The sequence below is a fragment of the Oryctolagus cuniculus genome, chromosome 1 (assembly GCF_964237555.1).
Source record: "Oryctolagus cuniculus chromosome 1, mOryCun1.1, whole genome shotgun sequence".
NCBI lineage: Eukaryota > Metazoa > Chordata > Mammalia > Lagomorpha > Leporidae > Oryctolagus > Oryctolagus cuniculus.
The window spans coordinates 100,073,649-100,095,443 of NC_091432.1; the positions used below are offsets into that span (position 1 = coordinate 100,073,649).

Genomic DNA, 21,795 nt, shown 5'->3' on the forward strand with positions numbered 1-21,795 from the left:
CCAACGGAAAGGAAGACCTTTCTCTCTGTCTCTCTCTCTCTCTAACTCTGCCTGTCCAAAAAAAAAAAAAAAAAATCTTTCATTAAGTTCTCCAGGTTCTTTCTTGTTTGCATCCATCTCTGAGTCGTTGTCCTTTGTACTTTTCTTATCATTACTATTGTTTCAGGTATTCCTTTTTTTTTTTTTTTGAATGTTTATTTATTTGAGAGTCAGAGTTACAGACAGAGAGAAGGAGAGGTGGCAGCGGGGGGGGATCTTCCATCCTCTGGTTCACTCCCCAATTGGCCGCAATGGCTGGAACTGTGCTGATTCGAAGCCAGGAGCCAGGAGCTTCTTCCAGGTCTCCCACGTGGGTGCAGGGGCCCAAGGACTTGGGCCATCTTCTGCTGCTTCCCAGGCCATAGCAGAGAGCTGGATTGGAAGTGGAGCAGCCAGGACTTGAACTGGTGCTCATATGGGATGCCGGCACTGCAGGCAGCAGCTTTACCTGCTACACCATAGCGCCGACCCCAAGGTATTCCTTTTCTTGTCCAGATCAGGTCCCTTCCATATGACTCAACAGCCGCCTAGACTTTACCTGTCATCACGCCTACCACACTTTTCATTTAAGTCTCCCATTGCACTCTTAGTAGTAAATTCTGTGTGATCAGAAGCAGTGTGTCTTATTTCTGGTGTGTACTGACCAGTAGCACATAAAAGATCCTACAATATGTTAGATCAGTGAATTAGTCTGTCTCAGAAATAAAATATGAATTACATTGTAATTCTCAGGTTTAACAAGTGTAATTATTTTTGAAGGACAAGACATGCCATTAAATTTCATTTGTCCATTCATATTTATTAAGAACCATTTTCATGCTGAGTACTTTGTACAGAACTTTGCAGTTTAGAGTGAGACTAATATATTAATGAGAAGGAAGACATGCTTAAGCAAGTCTGCTTGGACTGAGAGGAGATATCTTTGTTTGTTTGTCAGATTCAGAGCATTTTTTCCGATGTTGTGTGGATAAAAAATCCCAAAGAACAATGCTTGCTGTTGTAGACTATATGAGAAGACAAAAGAGGTATTGTAATAAATGTTGCTTCCAAAACTTGGGGATTTAGAAGTATAACTTGTTATTGCTTGCTGAATTTTAATGTGATTATTTTAGGTGAAGCTGCTGTGAAGTGTTATATTTAATTTGTGTTATGCTTATATCTCCTTTGAATAATCCATATTTAGGGTTGTTCTTTGGTTAAAATCAGTGTCAGGAACTCTTAGTTCTTGTCCCAGTAACAGTGTTATCTTTACTAAATAATGCACCTTTCAGTGATTTAATTTATCTATAAAATGTTGGGAAAGGAGCAAGTGATTTTTGAAGTTATTCTTAGTTGTGTTACCCTTCTTTTAAAAAAATTCATTAATTTTGAAAGAGAGAGAGAGACATAGATCGTTGGCCATTTCACGACCCAGGAGCTTCATCCAGGTCTCCCATATGGATGGTTAGGGGCCCAAACACTTGGGCCATCTTCTGCTGCTTTCTCCAAGTCATTAGCAGGGAGCCAGATAGAAATAGAATAGCTGGGACACAAATCAGCACCCATTTGCAAGCAAGATCCTTGCATAGTTTTTTTATAACATGTATTTTCCATGAACTTTTTGAAGACTGCATGTGCTTGGATTTCAAAAATATTTTGAACCAAATTAAACCAATCTTTTAATTCCATTTATCACAAGTCTTTTGAAGTACACTCATAATGTCGGTGTAATTTTTTTTTATATTGAGGTTAAAAAAATGGAATTACATTGTGTTTAATTTCTCTTCAGACCCTCTATAGGAACAGTTTTTGATGATGCTTTCTGGCTGGATTTTAATTATCTAGAGGTTGCCAAGGTAGCTCAGTCTTGTGCTGCTCACTTTACAGCACTACTGTATGCGGAAATCTATGCAGATAAGAAAAGCCTGGATGATCAAGAGAAAAGGTAATAGAATTTAGAGTTGCCAGTTTTTAAATTGTTATTGACATTGTGTCAGTAAAGGTATATAATAAAGATTGCTTTTGTCCGGGTCTCCCATTGAAAAGACATTTTAGAAAGAAAGATTCTGTTTTAAAGTGAAATAAGACATTTTAAAATTTTTTTTTAAATTTATTTATTTGACAGGTAGAGTTGTAGACAGAGAGAGACAGAGACAAAGGTCCTCCCTCCATTGGTTCACTCCCCAAATGGCTACTACAGCTGGCGCTACACCAATCCAAAGTTAGGAACCAGGTGCCTCTTCCTGGTCTCCCATGCAGGTGCAGGGGCCCAAGCACTTGGGCCATCCTCCACTGCCCTCCCTGGCCACAGCAGAGAGCTGGACTGGAAGAGGAGCAACCGGGACTAGAACCCGGCGCCCATATGGGATGCCAGCGCCAAAGGCAGAGGATTAACCAAGTGAGCCACAGCATAGGCCCCAGAAATAATACATTCTTAAAAGAAGTATTTGTCCTCTGAAATAAATAAGAATGTTTTTAATTTATGTGTTATAAAAATTATATAGATAAGAAGCTTCTGGAAGACAAAGACCATACTTGTTTTTCTCTGGATTTCCGTTAACTACTATTAAATATTTTTCTAATGATTTTTTAAAGATTTTATTTATTAATAAATATTAAATAATAATAATAATAATAATAATGTTAAATTTTAACTGAAAAGTGATCCCTGTTAAATATAAGAGTGGGAATAAGAGAGGGAGGAGATGTACAATTGGGACTTGCTCAATCGGACTTGCCCCAAATGGTGGAGTTAGAAACGTGCCAGGGGATTCCAATGCAATCCCATCAAGGTGGCATGTACCAATGCCATCTTACTAGTCCAAGTGATCAACTTCAGTTCACAATTGATCACACTGATAGGTCTAAGAGTCAAAGGGATCGCACAAACAAGACTAGTGTCTGCTAATACTAGCTGATAGAATCAAAAAGGGAGAGAACGATCCATCATGGGAAGCGGGATACACAGCAGACTCATAGAATGGCAGATGTCCTAAATAGCACTCTGGCCTCAGAATCAGCCCTTAAGGCATTCGGATCTGGCTGAAAAGCCCATGAGGGTATTTTAGGCATGGAAAGCCAAGACACTCTGGGGAAAAAAAGAAAACCTAAATGAAAGATCTCCACGAGTGAGATCCCAGTGGAAAGAACAGGGCCATCAAAGAAGCAGGTACCTTTCTCTGAAGGGAGGAGAGAACTTCCACTTTGACTATGACCCTGTCGGAATAAGATCGAAGTCGGCGAACCCAAAAGGCTTCCATAGCCTTGGTAACTCATGACTAGAGCCTAGGGAGATTACTGATGCCATAAACAAGAGTGTCAAATTGTTAAGTCAACCACAGGAGTCACTGTGTACTTACTCCTCATGTGGGATCTGTCCTTAATGTGTTGTCCAATGTGAAGTAATGCTATAACTAGTACTGAAACAGTATTTTTACACTTTGTGTTTCTGTGTGGGTGCAAACTGATTACATCTTTACTTAGTATATATACTGAATCGATCTTCTGTATATCAAGATAATTGAAATTGAATCTTGATGTGAATGGAATGGGAGAGGGAGCGGGAGATGGGAGGGGTGCGAGTGGGAGGGAAATTATGGGGGGGGGGGAGCCAATGTAATCCATAAACTGTACTTTGGAAATTTATGTTTACTAAATAAAAAAAAAAAGAAGAGAAAAAATATTTTATTTATTTATTTGAGAGGTAGAGTTGCTGAAAAAGTGAAAGGTCTTAATCCACTGGTTCTTTCCCCAAATGACCACAACTGCTGGAGCTGAGCCAATCCAAAACCAGGAGCCAGGAGCTGCTTCTTGGTTTCCCACATGGATGCAGGGGCCCAAGCACTTGAGCCATCTTCTACTGTTTTCCCAGGCTGTAAGCAGAGAGCTCCTTGGAAGAGCAGCAGCTGGGATACATGCTGGTCCACATGATTGATTCTTTACTTTCAGTCAGATTAGGTTTACCACTAATTCCTCAACTAATCAAGGTCCAGTTTACTGGTTGAATATGAATGTTATATGACTAATTTATTTTCTGTGACTACCTAAGTTTAATTTCTTTGTTATCTACCTGTGTTTCTAGGTGCTTTAACTTGATTCCCTCATGAGAATACAATAACTAAAGTTCTTGATAATGTTGAATAACAGAAAACAGCCAAGACAGTAAAAGAGAAGAAAATATTTTTATCCCAACTGATGGCAAACAGATGAAATATATAGGTGTAGGAAATGATAATTTTTTTCAGTAGCTCAGAAAGGTGAACTTAGCCTTTAAAGTAATCAGAGTTTATCTGTAGGCCAAATAAAGATCAACAGTTTACCAACACCATCAGTTAGGTCAAGCAAATGAACCACTCTCTTAAAATTCATATTCAGATTCTTTAATGGAAAAGTCCTCATGGTAGGTATTCCAGAATGCATGTATAGTTTTGTTTTATTGATTAACGTATTCCTGAGAAAGTATGGGTTTTCAGTGTTATTGCCTGTAATTTTTTTTAAACAATTCCAAAGTTTGCCAGACAGGGTTAAAGAACAAGTATTGGTTTGCAACCTTAAACATCTGATGTTTCTTTAATATGTCGCTGCCATGTACTGTGCCATTGGTAGAAGATACTGTAATTATCCTTTCTGTTAATAATGACATGTGGGGCCAGCTCTGTGGCACAGTAGGTTAATCCTCCACAGGCATCCCAAATGGGCGCCGGATCTAGTCCTGGCTGTTGCACTTCTGATCCAGCTCTCTGCTATGATCTGGGAAGGCAGTAGAAGATGGCCCAAACACATGGGCCTCTGCACCCATATGGGAAACCTGGAAAAAGCTCCTGGCTTCGGTTTGGCTCAGCTCTGGCCGTTGCAGCCATTTGGGGAGTAAACCAGTGGATGGAAGACCTTTCTCTCTGTCTCTGCCTCTCACTGTCTGTAATTCTACCTCTTAAATAAAATAAAATATTTAAAAAAAAATAATGTTGTAGAATTACTTAGTCTCAGGCTATGCAAATTTTCAACATCATATGGTAATGCAAAATTTTTTAAATAATTAAGCCAGTGTGTATTTATCAGAAATGTAGTTGCTAAGGAAGTAGATCAATAGGAAGTCTTACATTGGAAGAAGAGAGCCAAAGTGTAACTATTTATAGTTTGCATGAAAAAAGTAAAGAAACTGGAATAAACTCATAGTAAATAATAGAGTACTATTACTTATGATAGTGTTTGTTTATAAATTGGACTTTTATTATTATAGACACTCTAGCTTTCAGGATTGAAGTTACTTGAAGAACTGAGGACCGTATATATAAAAGCATGGTTTGAAACTAAACCCTTGGAGTAGCTAATCTGAGTTCTAATCCTGACTTTGACTTACTGTTTTTGTTAATCTCAGGTGTAAGTGGATCCTACTGATCTACTTCCTTCTCAGTAGTTAATATTATCAGATTTCATAGATTTTGTCAATTTATCAGATACTAAATGGTGTCTTATTGTAGTCTTATTTGTTGTGTCAGATTGTTAATTAGTTTGGACTTCAGATAAAACCACTGACAGTATATTTAGGAACTGTGTTAGAGGTGGGGGCATGTGCTCTATTTTTTGAACAGGCCTGTTTCTGTAAATAAGCATTTTTGTTCTGTAGCTTTCCCCTATATGGGAGATTGTTATTTAAATGTAATTTTTACTCACAAATTTAGCATCCACAAATTTCATCTCCACCGTAGATATGCGGTATTCTGTCTTGAAGTATAAATTATTCATTCTGTTTTAACTGCAACCTTCATTAGTTTTTCTGTAAAAGTCTATTGTATACATATTCATAAGCTTCCAAAAAATATGTTCTGATTAAAAGTTGTGCTCTTATGACAAACAGAAGTCTTACATTTGAAGAAGGAAGCCAAAATACAACTATTTCTAGTTTGAGTGAAAAAAGTAGAGAAGAAACTGGAATCAGTTTACAGGTAAATATTAGCTTCTCAGTTATATATGACATTACTTATACTTTGGATTATTATTATGTTAATATTAACTGAAGTTAAATATAAGTATATTGGAGGGAGCATCATATCTGTAAATTCATGGCTTTAAGTTTGGATTTGTGAATAAACAAACTCAAGTTCTTTTTTTGTTTTGTACTAAAAGTTGTCATACTTGTTCTGGTAGACCTGCTTTTGTAGGCATTGGTTTAATGTGATTTTTTTTTCAGAGATTCTTTGAAAAGCTAAAAAGTAAAGATTTACACTTTCTTGTGTTTCATAGCTGCATAGTAATCACCTAGGAATAAGGACTGCATTTTGTTGTTTTTAAGATTTATTTTATTTATTTGAAAGAGTTAGAGAAATAGTCTTCCATCCGCTGGTTCACTTGTCAAATGGCCACAATGGCTGGAGCTGGGCTGATCCAAAGCCAGGAGTCTCTTCCAGGTCTCCCACATCGGTACAGGGGCCCAAGCACTTGGGCTGTCTTCTGCTGCTTTCTCAGGTGCATTAGCAGGGAGGTGGATCAGAAGTGGAGCAGCCAGGACTTGAACTGACATCCATATGAGATGCCGCTTCTGTAGACCAGGGCTTTAACCCCTCGCGCCACAGCAGCAACCAGTAAGACTGCATTTTGAAGCTTGCTGACAACAAGCGGATATAGACAAACAACCCCCTTGCATTCTGAAACTTTAGGACAGGTCTGGCTTTGTTTTCTGCTCCCCCGCTACTAGGGTGAGGGGTATTCATGCTGCGTATATCAGAGGTGGAGGAACCCCAGGCCAGTGCCCCCATTTTGGGCCTGTGTCCCCATGTCAGGCATCACAGAGGTGCTGCAGGGAAACCAATTGACGATTTCACATGCGATGCACATGCTTCCTAGTGCCATGGAGCAGTGCTCCAGCAGGATCTACAGGATGCCCAGCTATCGCCATGTCCTATTTGAGGGGGCACTTCCTGTAGTTTGCCCTGAAATCTTCCAGCAGCCTAGGAGGAAGGCTACCTCTCCTTTTACAGAAGGCAAACTCAAGTTCTAATGCTCAGTCTTCTACTAAGCTTATAGTCTCACACAAACTACTTAACTTTCACAACCTCGAGTTTTTTATGTGAAAGATGAAAATAAAACCACTTATCACATAGGATAAGTTTGTACTGTGTGTTTTTCTGCCATATTTGTTTCTTGTTTATGGTATGTTGCAGAAGATTGCTTTTTACACAAATTTCTTACTGTTTACCCTCAGATTAGCTCATAGTATTGTCTGGTAATTCTTACTGAATTTCTTTGGTCAGCTCATTGCTCTACAATGACAGTTTCAGCATCTCCTTTACTTAAATCTCTGATCTTCTCTGTTTTCCTTTCATCTGGCTTCCTACTTCTGGGAAAGAATAAGAGGCATTGAAAATCCTACCCATTCCACCATCAAACACTGAGATCTTCTGCATGTGCTCCTGACCTAACCTTCCCTCTTGTTAAAGGAAAGAAGCATTTTCATACTTTGCTAGTCCTTCTTCCTGTTCTTTTTTTTTTTTTTCTGTTTTCTCAGAAACTTGTTTTTAATTTCCTATGCTCTTTCTGAACTGTGTTCTAAATGTTTCAAACCTCTCCTGTTAAAACATTCTCCTTCTTAATAACTCAAAGTAAGTTCTTTCTTCTCTACCCTCTTTTAGGTCTTAACCTTTCCCTCGCTTCCCTTCACAGTCACTTTGTGAAGCAGTTCTGTGTATTCTCTGTCTCTGTTTCCTCTTCTTCCATTCATTCCACTGAAATAGCAGTTGGTTAGTGTCTCCTATAAAGTTAATGTTGCTAAGTCAGATGCTCACCTTTCATTCATTTTTCTTTAAGGTTTTATTAATACTTAACACCAATCAACCATGCCCTGCTTGAAATATGTTCTGTGTACCTTTTTTACCCTGATTTTTCTACTTACTCTTTAAGCTTCTTTCTAGTCTTACTCTCCTTTGCTGAGTTTTTGGAATATCTGTTGTGTACTAAGCACTGTGCTTGGCTTAGATACCAAACATTCAAACTCAGAGGGCTTGCTTTCATGCCAATTAATAGAAATAGTTGAATTAAAATTACAGAGTTATGCCAATATCAGTGAATTTTTACCTAGAAAATATTTTCCAGAAAGGCAGTTGAATTGCTTGATTGATTTTTCTATGCTATACAGTTCTTTTTCTACTTCCATTTCATTGAGATTGTTTATAATGTTGGGGAGTGTCCAACCCACAGGCCATATAAAGCCCACAAAATCATCTGGTTTAGCCCTGCCAAGGCAACCACAAGCAAGACTAGAAATTTAAGAAATCTGTGTTAGGCTAACATTTTTTTGTTTGTTTGTTTTTTAAGATTTATGTATTTGAAAGTCAGAGTTACACAGAGAGAGGAGAGGCAGAGAGAAAGAGAGAGAGGTCTTCTATCCACTGATTCACTCCCCAGTTGGACACAACAGCTAGAGGTGTGCTAATCTGAAGCCAGGAGCCAGAAGCTTCTTTTGGGTCTCCCACATGGATGCAGGGGCCCAAGAACTTGGGCCACCTTCTGCTTTTCCAGGCCGTAGCAGAGAGCTGGATAGGAAGTGGAGCAGCTGGCTCTTGAACTACCACCCTTATGGGATGCTGGTGCTTCAGGCCAGTGCATTAACCCACTGTGCCACAGCACCAGCTCCATAGGCTAACGTTTAAGATGATTGTTTGATATGGTCTGCAAATGATGTTACAAGTATCCGATGGGCTTTTGACATTTATGTTATTCCCCACCCTGTATCACTCTTTCCTTTATAAATTTTTCAATGAAGGTATGAGTAATAGAAACTTCTTTGTTCATATCATAGGGATAATTTTGAAATGTAATGCCTTTGTCTCTTGTTACCTTAAAAAATTTTTTTTTTAATATTTATTTATCTGAAAGGCAGGGTTAGAGAGAGAGAGAGCCAGAGAGATATGTTTTATCCACTGGTTCACTCCCCAAATGGCTGCAACAGCCATGTCAGGGCCAGGCTGAAGCCAGGAGGAGCCTGAAATGCATCCCAGTCTGCCACATTACTGCTGCTTTCTCAGGCACATTTGCAGGGAACTGGATTCGAAGTAGAGCAGCAAGACTTAACACAGTTTCTGTAATGGTTAAACCACTGGGCTACAAAGCATCCTCTAATTTTGTTTTCTTTGAAAGAAAAATTCATGACCTTTAATTTTACAAAATTAAGTTTTAGGAGTCAAATTTTATGGAAGAATTCTATTTTCCCCTTGAAGTTTTAGCTGTTGAGATTTATTTTGCCTTTGGGATTATTTTTCATGTGATACAAGCATGGTAGGTTGGTATTTATTTGTAATGTAATTCATGAAATTGTGAGCAGTTCTCAGGTAAACCATAATCATTATTCTGCTGTCTGCAACCAGTCTGTTGTGTTGCTTATCACTTCTTTAATATATATTTCAGTGTTACTATTATCTTACTTCTGTGTAACAACATTTAGAGTCGGGAGTTATATGTTAAAATTTGCTAAATTTCTTAAAGTTTTTCCTTCTGCAAATTTTGTTTCTATTATTTTCAGGACCTTCTCTTAGAAATCTACAGAAGTATAGGGGAGCCAGATAGTCTTTATGGCTGTGGTGGAGGGAAAATGTTACAACCACTCACCAGGTAAACTGCATTTTTCTACACAGTGGCTTAATAATTCTGTTTATGAAGGAGTTACATGCATATGGAACCCAGAATTATTTTTATCTCTTCTGATAGACTGAGAACATATGAACATGAAGCAGTGTGGGATAAAGCCCTGGTAACGTATGATCTTGAGACAGCAATATGCCCATCAACCCGCCAGGCAGGAATAATTCAGGTACATAGTTTTTCTGCTTTGGAAAAGCCATCACTAGTATAGGTCTGAAATTATTTCACTGTGTTAGTGGGATATTTACACATCTAGATAAACCCTTGAGATACAACTGGAACTTAACTGTTTTTCAGACATTAACTAAAAACACAGATACACAGGAAAGTCAGATACATCATTGACCTAAAAGGTGGTGTAGATTCATTGATCATAATCTTGTTGTCTGACAAGTGAAGACCTTTCTGGAATGTTCTCATATACAGTATACCAGGTAGTATATAGGGAAGCTTCAAAAAGTTTATGAAAAATGGAATTAATGCATGTTTTACTTGAAGTTTTGGAAGATCCTTTTCCTTGGTACTTCATGTGGAGAATCTGATATATGCTATTCTGCATAGTTTATATTATGGGTCCCAGAATCTATCATTTCTGTTACTTGCTCTTTAGCTATTTTCCCACTAAATAGTAGAATCCTTCGAGTTCTGGGTTTTTTTGTTTGTTTTTTTGGGAAATGTGTATTTAGAATTTTCTTTGTCTTTTTGTGTCTTGAGAGACAGGAAGAGACAGAAAGAGAGATCTTCCATCAGCCAGTTTGCTCCTGAAATGTCAGTAATAACTGGGGTTTGGGTAGGCCAAAACCAGGAGCCAAAAACCACATCTCAGTCTCACATGTAGGTAGCAGAAACCCAAGTACTTGGGTCATGATATGCTGCCTCCTACTTGTATTAGCAGGAAGATAGATCAGAAGCAGAGGCAGAACTTGCTCCCAGGCACTCTGATATAGGATACAAGCACCCCAAGTGGTGGCAACTTAACTTGCTGCACAACAACACCCAATATTCTGGAATTTTTAATTACATTGTGAACTAAAGTCATTTTTTATGTTCTTTTTTATGATGGCTATTTTTTGCTCCTCTACTTTTCTGGTGATACCTTAAATTACTTTTTTTCCCCCCAAACAATTCCTATTCAGGCCTTGCAGAACTTGGGACTGTGCCATATTCTTTCGGTGTATTTAAAAGGTTTAGATCATGAAAATGTGGAGTGTTGTGCTGAACTACAGGAACTTCATTACCAAGCAGCATGGAGGAATATGCAGTGGGACCATTGTACTTCTGTCAAGTATGACCAAACGGCCCCTTTCCTGTTTTTATCTGTTGCTATACATGTAACAGTTAGATTTTTTAGTATTTTGTGGATGCTAAGAAGCTACATGACTAAGTTCATAAATAGGGTAGCATTAAGCAGCTAATACATCAGTGCTTGAATTTTACTCTCTTCTTCAGTTTGGACAACTCGTCCCCCAAAATACTTTGAAAATAGAAAGAGAATCCTTTCACTGTTTGTGTGATTGAGAAATACAAAGAAAAGTGAAGGCGTTTCTCTTCTCCTTCCCTGCTGGAAATGTTTTGCTCAGATAGCACTTTTAGTGTCTGAATGGTATACAGAGAACTGGTCATCTTTGCTTAGGAAGTATTTTTTTAATTAAAAAAAAAAATTGGCAAATCAGTTACCTAGAAACCTATATGTAATTTCACCATATTTTCTGAATGAAACCCAGATATCTAATCAAGTAAAGGATTTCATATTTGTGTAAAGTCTTTTAATGATAGAAACACTAAAAAATTAAACCATATTTTACTGTATGTTTTAATTTCCTTTATATATATTTAATTTTATTTATTTCCTTGAAAGGCAGACTGACAGAGGGAGGGACAGAGAGAGAGAGGCATCTTCATCTATTACTTGACTTGAAATTTTTGAGTCTGATCCAGACAGCTGTAAGACTGCTTTAAAATTGGAGATATGCCTGCAATTTAAATTTATTTGAAAGGCAGAAAGAGTGAGAGACAAACAGATCTTCCATCCACTGATTTACTTCCCAAATGCCTGCAGCAGAACTGGATCAAAGCCAGGAGCCTAGACCTCAATCTGCGTCTTCCACATGAGTGACAGCACCCTCAGTACTCAAGCCATCACCTCCTGCCCCCAAAAGTGTGCAGTAGCAGGAAGCTTGAATCAGAAATGGGACCAGAGCGGCAGGTGTTCAGTGTAGCAGTTGATCACTGCTTGATTTGCCCACATCCCATATTGGAATGCCTGATTCAATCCCAGCCATTCTGCTTCCGGTCCAGCTTCCTGTTAATGCACATCCTGGGTAGCAGAGGACTCTGAAATATCTTTGTTCCTGCCACTCATGTGGGAGACGCAAATGGAGTTCCAGGCTCCTGGCTTTGTTCTGGCCAAGCCCTGGCTCCTTCTAATATTTGGTGAGTGAACCAGCAAATGGAAGATCGCACTCTCTCGATCAAAATAAATTGAAAACAAAAATTTCAAAAGAAGTGGGGCCTGCACATGAACCCAGGTACCATGATATGGGATATGATATCTCAAGTGGCTTAAACTAGGCCAAACATCCTCCCCACTCTCATATTTTTAAAATATTTTACTATAGGAGCAGGTTCCTGCTTGCCTCTGTAAATTGATGCATGCTATTTCTCCCTTTGCTGCTATGTTTCAGCCACTCAGATATTCTCTGTTCTTCGATCAGACCAAGCTGTTCCTACCTAAAGGCAATAGATGGATCTTTTGCTTTTTCTCCAGTTACCATGTGTATGGCTTCTGTAGACTCCAGTTTAATACTATCTTCAGAGAGGCTTTTCTTGACTACCTATTCTTAAATAGTCACCCAGTCATTCTGTACCTTATTTTAATTCTCCTTATTTCTCTTTTCACTAACTTAGTGTGCATCTTCTCCAATCCAGAACATAAGCCCCAGGAGAGTTAAGGATCTGATCTCACCCTTCCACAAATAGATCCCCTACATCTAGAATCTAATTACTAGTGCCAGGACATAATTGGTGTGCATTGAATAAAATAAATGAGCCAGGCAAAATATCTGAGAAATTTCCTTCTTTTCTGCTTGAAGAATTTCAATAACTCATAAAATTGCTTGTATTTGTTACCAAAATATCTAGAAGTAAATTTTAAAAAATTAATTTTAGTGTTAAGATTTTGTACTCTTGTGAAGTTTTTTGCATGTGCATATCTTCTGCTTCTAAATATGTTTTCTTATTAATTTTTAAAAATTATTTCACAGTAAAGGAATAGAAGGAACCAGTTACCATGAATCATTGTACAATGCTCTGCAATCCCTGAGAGACAGAGAATTCTCCACATTTTTTGAAAGTCTAAAATATGCCAGGTATTAACAAAATTACTGTTATTTCTATATTTTAAAATTTAATGTCATGGCTTATCTTCTCAAAACTTGAGGAATGATTGGCTCAAGGTTAGGATATGCTTTGAAGCATGGGTAAAGTATTGGTGGCTATAGTTAGGTGTTTTTCATTATCTGTCTTTCCCTCCATAAACATTCTTCTTGTGATCTCAAGTTACTTTTTCACACTGAACATCAAGAACATCTTGGCAATGCCCACTCCTCTGTTCTCTTTTTGTACTAGTATCTACATGATTTTAATCTTCCCCCTCTAGCAGTTGTGTTTTACCCCTCTTACCATTAATTTGTAAAATGGTGATTAATGGTTCCCTAGTTAGAGGCTTGCTTTGAAGCACAAATGAGATGATATATGAGGAACTCCTGAACTGTAATGGGTTAAGCAAATGTGACATGTTCTTTGACTGTGGTGGCCTGTGTTCATTATATAATCACTTTTGCTGTTATGTAAGTGCTTGTTACCTGCTGGCTGCTTTGTAAGGCTCTTTCCATGAGTATTTTTTTTTTTTAAAGATTTATTGGGGCTGGTGCCCTGGCGTAGCAGGTGAAACCACCGCCTGTAGTGCCAGCATCCCATATGGGCGCTGGTTTGAGTCTTGGCTGCTTCACTTCCGATCCAGCTCTCTGCTATAGCCTGAGAATGCAGTGGAAGATGGCTCAGGCCTCGGGCCCCTGTACCCACGTGGGAGACCTGGAAGAAGTTCCTGGCTCCTGGCTTCGGATCGGTGTCCAGCCAGTTGCAGCCATCTGGGGAGTGAACTATTGGATGAAAGACCTTTCTTTCTCTCTCTCTCTCTCTCTCTACCTCTACCTCTACCTCTACCTCTCTGTAACTCTGACTTACAAATAAAAAAAAAGAAAGATTTGTTTATTTTCAAATTAAAAATATTTATTTATTAAGTCAGGATTGATAGAGGGAGACAGAGAGAGAGAGAGAGAGAGAGATCTTCCAGCTGCTGGGTCATTTCCCAGAGGACTGCAACAGCCAGTGCTGAAGCCAGGCCAAAGCCAGGAGCCAGGAACTTCTTCCAGGTCTCCCACAAGGGTAACACGGTCCCAAGCACTTGCAACTTCTTCTGCTTTTCTCAGGCCATTAGCAGGGAACTAGATGGGAAATGTAGCTGCCAGGACTCAAACCAGCACCAGTATGGGATTCTGGCTTTGCAAGCGGCAGCTTTACTCAAACACCATAACTTTAGCCCCTCCTTATGTATTCTTTAACCTTTCAAATAACTAGGGAAGTAAAAGAATTTATTCTTAGAGAAATCCAGTAATATACCTAAAGTTACATAGCCATAAGCGGCAGAGCTAGGATTTAGATCTAGGTCTGTATGATTCCAAGACTTAATTTGTTTCCACTGCTATTTTTGTGTTCACTGTTGCTTGTGAATATTGTTATTGCTAAATCAACAGGAGAACCTATGATGAGAACTCTTTAAGAACAAATATGAACTTTTGTCTCCTTAAACCTCTTCATACTTTTCAGAGTGTCTTTTTTGATTTTGCCACTAGAGTAAAAGAAGTGGAAGAATTGTGTAAAGGCAGCCTTGAGTCTGTGTATTCACTCTACCCCAGACTTAGCAGATTGCAGGCCATTGGAGAACTAGAAAACATTGGGGAGCTTGTCTCAAGGTATGTGATTCATATGACTTCGTATTCCTCCTAAAGTACAGCTTTTCTGTTATCAGTAGTAATTTACAATAGATATAAACTTAGCATTTTTGAATTAATACATTTTATATTTTTCTGTTTCACCTTTTTTTTTTTTTAAAGATTTATTTTTTATTTATTTGAAAGAGTTGCAGAGAGAGGTAGAGACAGAGAGAGAGGTCTTCCATCCGATGGTTTACTCCCCAGATGGCTGCAACGGCTGGAGCTGCACCGATCCGAAGCCAGGAGCCAGGAGCTTCTTTTGGGTCTCCCATGTGGATGCAGGGGCCCAAGGACTGAGGCCATCTTCTGCTGTTTTCCCAGGCCATAGCAGAGAGCTGGATCGGAAGTGGAGCAGCAAGGACTAGAACTGGTGCCCATATGGGATGCCGGCACTTCAGGCCAGGGTGTTAACCACTGCGCCACAGCGCCGGCCCCATCACCTTTTTTGTTTGTTTGTTTTAGAGATTTATTTTATTTATTTGAAAGGCAGAGTTAGAGAGATGGAGGGAGATCTTCCATCCACTGGTTCATTCCTCAAATGGCTGCCAATAGCCAGAGCTAGACCAATCTGAAGCCAAGTGGGTGAGGGGTTCCAAGGACTTGGGCCGTCCTCCACTGCTTTCACAGGTGCATTAGCAGGGAGCTGAATCAGAAGTAGAGCAGCTGGGACTTGAACTTGTGCCCATAGTGGATGCTGGTGTTGCAGGCAGTGGCTTAACTTGTTTGCCACAACACCAGCCCCTCAGTTTTACTTTTTGATATGGTAAATATCAGTAGCTGTTACCCAAAGTTTCAAAGTTCTTTGTAGTTCCCGGTAATTTATAAGCATATAAAAAGGGTTCCTGCAACTTAGAAGTTCGAGATCTGCTGCTCTAGGGGAATTTTGGGAGAAATTAAAGTTTCAGTTTTTATGGATTTGTCTTTTTTTTTTTTTTGGACAGGCAGAGTGGACAGTGAGAGAGAGAGAGAGAGAGAAAGGTCTTCCTTTGCCGTTGGTTCACCCTCCAATGGCCGGCGCGGCCGGCGCACCGCGCTGATCTGATGGCAGGAGCCAGGAGCCAGGTGCTTTTCCTGGTCTCCCATGGGGTGCAGGGCCCAAGCACCTGGGCCATCCTCCACTGCCTTCCCGGGCCACAGCAGAGAGCTGGCCTGGAAGAGGGGCAACCGGGACAGAATCTGGCGCCCCGACCGGGACTAGAACCCGGTGTGCCGGCGCCGCTAGGCGGAGGATTAGCCTAGTGAGCCGCGGCGCCCGCCATGGATTTGTCTTAATATTTCCTTTTATATGAGGCAGCTGAAGGAGCTTTAATATCCTCACCACCTCATCATCTTCTTAATCCCCCTGATTAATCTTTTTAATTTGTCTCAACACCATGGGCCTGAAGGATTGGACAGTATTGCTTAGCCTAGTTATCCAAGGACACTATTCATATAAACCAGTAACTCATGTAAAACTATACAGTATGCATTTTCTGTTCCTTTAGTTAGTAATATTGGTAGATGGACTCTTTGCCAGTTAGTTTTCCTTCCTGCATTATGATTTCTTTGACAGTTGGCAGTAGTCACTGTCGTTAGGTAATGAATGAGTTTACCTCATTTCCTTGCTGACATGAACTTTACCACAAGGAACATTGGACAGTTAAAGTGCAGTCATGATTTGTGATAGGTCCTTTCATTTCAGAAAGGTACTTGTTTATAAGGACTCTCTTTTGTGATGTGAAAGAATAGTTTTTAGAAATTCTTCCTAAAATGTTCATTATCTATAGCCTCTCTGTTGACCTCTTAGAAGTCTTACCATATAACATTTTTATAGCTTTTAAAACCTTGATTCGTATTTAGAATTTTTTCTTTATAAGCTTCAGTCTTGTTATCTGAAAGTTTCTTTATATTGTAACATAAGTTTCAGAAATCTCACAATTTTTTTTCCTAGTTTTTCTGCTTACATGAACTCGTTGATTTGGCTTTCAGATCAGTCATGGATAAACAGTTCTCTGAAGTGTACGTTAAATGGCAGAAACACTCCCAGCTTCTCAAGGATAGTGACTTTAATTTTCAGGAGCCTATCATGGCTCTACGCACAGTCATTCTTGAGATCCTGATGGAAAAAGAAGTGAATAACTCCCAGCGAGAATGTTTTAAGGACATTCTCACCAAGCACCTTACAGAATTCTCTATACTGGCCCGGACTTTCAAGAACACTCAGGTAAGTAGGATTTAAAACATCAGCTTACCTCTTTGACCTTTCTTTTTATCAGAAAACAAAGCATTAGTGAAAAGGAATTGTCATTGAGAAATAACGATTCTTATTAAAATTGTATACAGAAATTTAAGATTTCCCATTTTGGAACTAGACGTCAGTTTAAGCCTTGGACAAGGTAGTATCTTCTGTCAACTTCAGTATCGTAGCTAAACAATGAGAAGATGGCTAACTTAAAACTGACACATGTATATAGATATGCATAGACAAGACAGACAGATGTGGGGGTGCGGGTGGGAGGCAGGCAGACAGGTACTTGAGACAGACCCTGGCAAACAGTCAAATCCACAATGAGTGGTATTACTGCTTTCATTGTTGTTATTAGTTACAATAATAATAAAGGAAATATTTATTCCCATATGTCATTTTCATTTCAGCTCCCTGAAAGGGCAGTATTTCAAATTAAACAGTATAATTCAGTGAGTCATGAAGTCTCTGAGTGGCAGCTGGAGGAAGCACAAGTGTTCTGGGCAAAAAAAGAACAAAGTCTTGCCCTGAGTATTCTCAAGCAAATGATCAAGAAGTTGGACACCAGCTGTAGAGAGGTTTATTTATTTTTATTATCTGAATTAGTGTTTTACTATTGTTAAGAAGGTATTGCTGGGGCCAGTGCTGTGGTGTAGCTGCTAAAGCTGCCACCTGCAGTGCCGGCATACCATTTGGGTGCCAGTTCGAATTCCAGTTGCTCCATTTCTGATCCAGCTTTCTGTTATGGCCTGGGAAAGGAGAAGATGGCCCCTGCACCTTTATGGGGGTGCCTGAAAGAAGCTCCTGGCTCCTTGCTTGGCATTGGTGCAGTTCCAGCCATTATGGCTATCTGGGGAGTGAACCAGTGGATGAAAGACCTCTCTCTGTCTCTGTTTCTCTGCCTCTGCCTCTCTGTAACTCTGACTTTCAAATAAATAAATAAATCTTCAAAAAAAAAAAAGGCAAGCATTGCTGTGCTTTCAGATATTTTTAATAACAATTTAAGCTTTGAAATTACTAATTAGCAAGATGTAAAAAGGATTCTTGAAAATCAGTATTTCTGGGGTTGTCATTGTAGTATAGTGGGATAAGCCACTGCCTATATTACTGGCATCCCATATTGGAGACCTGGAGGAAGTTTCTTACCTTTAGGCCCAGCCGTGGTCCAGATTGCAGCCATCTGGAGAGTGAACCAGATATCTCTGTTGGTCTCTCTCTACCTCTGCCTTTCAAATAAATAATATTATACAAATAAATTAATATTTGTAAATAGTTCAGAAACTTCTTTTAAAAGATTTATTTATTTGAAATTCAGAGTTGCAGAGAGAGACAGGGAGAAATAGAGTGATTTTCCATCTGCTGGTTCTCTCCCCAGATAGCGGCTCGGGCCAGGGCTGGGCCAGGCTGAAGCCAGGAGCTTCTGCTGCTCTTCGCAAGCTGTTAGCAGGGAGCTGGATTGGAAGTGGAGCATCCAGGACATGTGAACACTCGCCCATATGCAATGCCTGCGTTGTAGACAGTGGCCCTACCCACTGTACCACAGCGCTAGCCCATAGAAACTTTGATAGTCTATTTTCCCTACGTGGAGGACATTTTTTTTTACAGTCATGATAATGAATTATATTTTAAGACTTTGCATTTTTTCAACAGAATGATTCCAGGCTAAAACTTATACACACAGAATGTCTGAGAGTTTGTGGTAACTGGTTAGCAGAAACTTGCTTAGAAAATCCTACAGTCATCATGCAGACCTATCTAGAAAAGGTGAGCTTTTAGAGTAACCCTTAAGTTAATGAATATACTTGATTTTTTTTGCATCAGGTCCAAATATATTTCAAAAGCAAATAAAGACATGAGTTTTTCCATATGTTATCACTATTAGAACTCTGTATAATATTTAGGGCAAGAAGTAAGCAGAATTTTACCAAGGGAACATATGTTGAAAGAAATCCCAAGTATGGCTTCCCCTTCCTCAGTCTTCCCACCACTAGCTGCTCTTTCGTAAGTTGTTTCTGATGCTTTCTCCATGTTGTCATCTACAAAAATAGCTGATTAAGGAGCATGCAAGCTGGCCCTTACTATTCACTTGTGGTACAACCACGCACAAGTAAAGGCTAGGACTTCAGTACTTCAGCCCCCTTTGACTTTCCGATTTCTCCTTCTTATTCCTTAAGTTAGCTGATTTTGGAAATAGTTACCTGATTTAAATAAGTATAACTTGAAAAGAATGATGTAATTAACTTTAAATTTTATAATGCTCTTTGTTTTTGCACAATTTGCATTTTGTAAATACTGTCTTGGTTATTTCTTCACTGTCAGCGTTGTTTTGAAAGGCTAAGAAAATAATAGATTTCATATAATGTAGCTTTTACATATATAAACTTGAGGATGAGATTACTTTGAGTATTTGTATTGTTTAGTATTTGTAAATTAAATGGATTGTGTGTTCTTAAAGGCCGTAGAAGTTGCTGAAAGTTGTGATGGAGAAAATAATGATGAGCTCAGAAATGGGAAAATGAAGGCATTTCTCTCATTAGCACGGTTCTCAGATACTCAGTACCAGAGAATTGAAAACTACATGAAATCATCAGAATTTGAAAACAAGCAAGCCCTCCTAAAAAGGGCCAAAGAGGAAGTGGGCCTCCTGAGGGAACATAAGATTCAGACTAACAGGTAAGTAGATGTCTACAGGTGATAACTTTATGTTCACAAGTTAACTGAATGAATCTATCTGTGAAAAATGTGATCTGATTTTTTTATCTGATTATAATTTTCAGCATACGTATAGATTGTCTTGGCCCCACAGTGGTTATCTCAAATGAGCATGTAAGACGCTGACATGTGTTCTTTGAGGAGGTGTTCATAATCTGGTTCTAAACTCACGTAGTGTTTAGGTGTTAGCTTTTGGGTTTTGATTTTTAATTTGTTAGTTGGTATCAGCTGAAAAGGAGATAGATAGGAAATTAAAAACAGAAGACTTGGGGCAGGAATTGTGGTGCAGTGGGTTATGCCACTACTTGGGATGCTCACATCCCATAGCAGAGTGTCTGGTTTAAGTGCTGGCTCTGATCTAGTTGCCTGCTGATACATATAAGAGGCAGCAGATGACAATGTGGGTAATGAGTCCCTGTCATAAGTAGAGGATAAGTTAACTAAATAGCTTGAATAGAGTTCACTCTGCCCTCCTTTGCTTAGGAAAGCTTATGAATTGCATAATGAAAGCAAAAGTAAGTTTGTTTACTTTATAATTCTTAGAATTTTGCTTTTTCTCCTGTAAGGACTCTTGATTTCCCAGTTATGTATATATCATATATGGTTTTGTAGTAATGTAAAATTTAATGGCTTTTGTATTTTACTTTTAATGCAAGATACACAGTAAAGGTTCAGCGAGAGCTGGAGCTGGATGAATGTGCACTTCGTGCACTGAAAGAGGATCGCAAACGCTTCTTATGTAAAGCAGTTGAAAATTACATCAACTGCTTATTAAGTGGAGAAGAACATGATATGTGGGTATTTCGACTTTGTTCTCTCTGGCTTGAAAACTCTGGAGTTCCTGAAGTCAATGGCATGATGAAGGCAAGTCTATTCAACCCAACATTCTAACTTGCACTTTAAAAGCTGACATAAGCCCTTTGATTCAGGGACTTTGTAAATCCTTTTGTATCTTGAGCATTAGATTGGGTCTCTTTACAGAAGCACTTAAATTCTAAATGATACAGGTTTCTGTGGAGATGAAAAAATTTAGGTCTTTTCCTATATCTTTGCAGTTACCACTGGAGAGTAGTGCCCAGAGGAGGGCACTAAATGCAGGGATTTGGAAAGAAGTTAAAGATAATGTAATCAGTCACTAGTGGGTTCCTGCTTGTCTGGGACTACTAGAGTGAATTATTTTTATAAATGGAAACACATTTTAAAGAAAAATCTAGATGTCAATATTTCAGAAATTTTTATTTAAAAATCTTCGATTTTAATGATAACACCTAATGGTAAAGTTTATATTGACAAGGTAGATTTTGTCAGTGAATTTGAAGGTTAAAAGTAAAATAATGCCCCTGGATGAAAAGAATAATAAGACTCATAATACACAGGCCCCATCTCTGCCAAAGTATACATTAAATCCTATAGGCCAGGGTATATAAGGATTTAATTGTACACTGATTTCTCAGGATTCTGTGTTATGGTAGTACTCGTGTCTATAATCATGCTCCTTAGATTCAGTGGAATATAAGCAGTACCAGATATTCCAGTTCTTTTTTTAAAAGATTTATTTATTTATTTGAAATTCAGAGTTGCACAGAGAGAGGAGAGGAGAGGGAGAGAGAGATAGGTCTTCCATCCACTGGCCCACTCCCCAGATGGCCGCTTCTGCTGGAGCTGCGCCAATCCAAAGCCAGGAGATTCCTCTGGGTCTCCCATGTGGGTGCACAGGCCCAAGGACTTGGGCCATCTCTGCTTTCCCAGGCCACAGCAGAGAGCTGGTTTGGAAGTGGAACAGCCGGGACTCGAACTGACGCCCATATGGGATTCCAGCACTGCAGGCGGTGGCTTTACCCGCTATGCCATAGCACAGGCCCTCCAGTTCTGAATACAATTGAAATTAGAAAGAAATACTTCAGCTTACCTTCTTTTCTTTTTCTTTTTTTAAAGTTTGCCGAACTTTCTGTTTCTTTTTTTTTTTTTTAAGATTTATTTATTTATTTGAAAGAGTTAACACACAGAGAGAACGAGAGGCAGAGAGAGCAAAAGAGTTCTTCCAGCCGTTGGTTCACTTCTCAATTGGCCTGCAATGGCAGGAGCTGCGCCAGCCTGAGGCTAGGAGCCTGGACATTCTTCCAGGTCTCCCAAGCGGGTGCAGGGGCCCAAGAA

The 21,795-nt window shown here is 39.1% G+C and overlaps 1 protein-coding gene across 6 annotated transcripts in view; it reads left to right on the forward strand.

Annotated features, from left to right (window-relative positions):
• The window catches only part of ATM (ATM serine/threonine kinase), a 154,485-nt gene that overhangs the window by 96,574 nt on the left and 36,116 nt on the right, over window positions 1-21,795 (forward strand). For all 6 annotated transcript variants that reach the window (XM_051819893.2, XM_008261832.4, XM_051819896.2 and 3 more), the window contains 13 exons: window positions 977-1,064; window positions 1,808-1,963; window positions 5,876-5,963; window positions 9,533-9,621; window positions 9,718-9,820; window positions 10,788-10,936; window positions 12,915-13,019; window positions 14,565-14,684; window positions 16,674-16,908; window positions 17,340-17,507; window positions 18,580-18,693; window positions 19,385-19,602; window positions 20,298-20,505. In XM_051819893.2, the coding sequence (XP_051675853.1) occupies window positions 977-1,064; window positions 1,808-1,963; window positions 5,876-5,963; window positions 9,533-9,621; window positions 9,718-9,820; window positions 10,788-10,936; window positions 12,915-13,019; window positions 14,565-14,684; window positions 16,674-16,908; window positions 17,340-17,507; window positions 18,580-18,693; window positions 19,385-19,602; window positions 20,298-20,505 (1,841 nt within the window). The remainder of the gene's footprint in view (window positions 1-976; window positions 1,065-1,807; window positions 1,964-5,875; window positions 5,964-9,532; window positions 9,622-9,717; window positions 9,821-10,787; window positions 10,937-12,914; window positions 13,020-14,564; window positions 14,685-16,673; window positions 16,909-17,339; window positions 17,508-18,579; window positions 18,694-19,384; window positions 19,603-20,297; window positions 20,506-21,795) is intronic.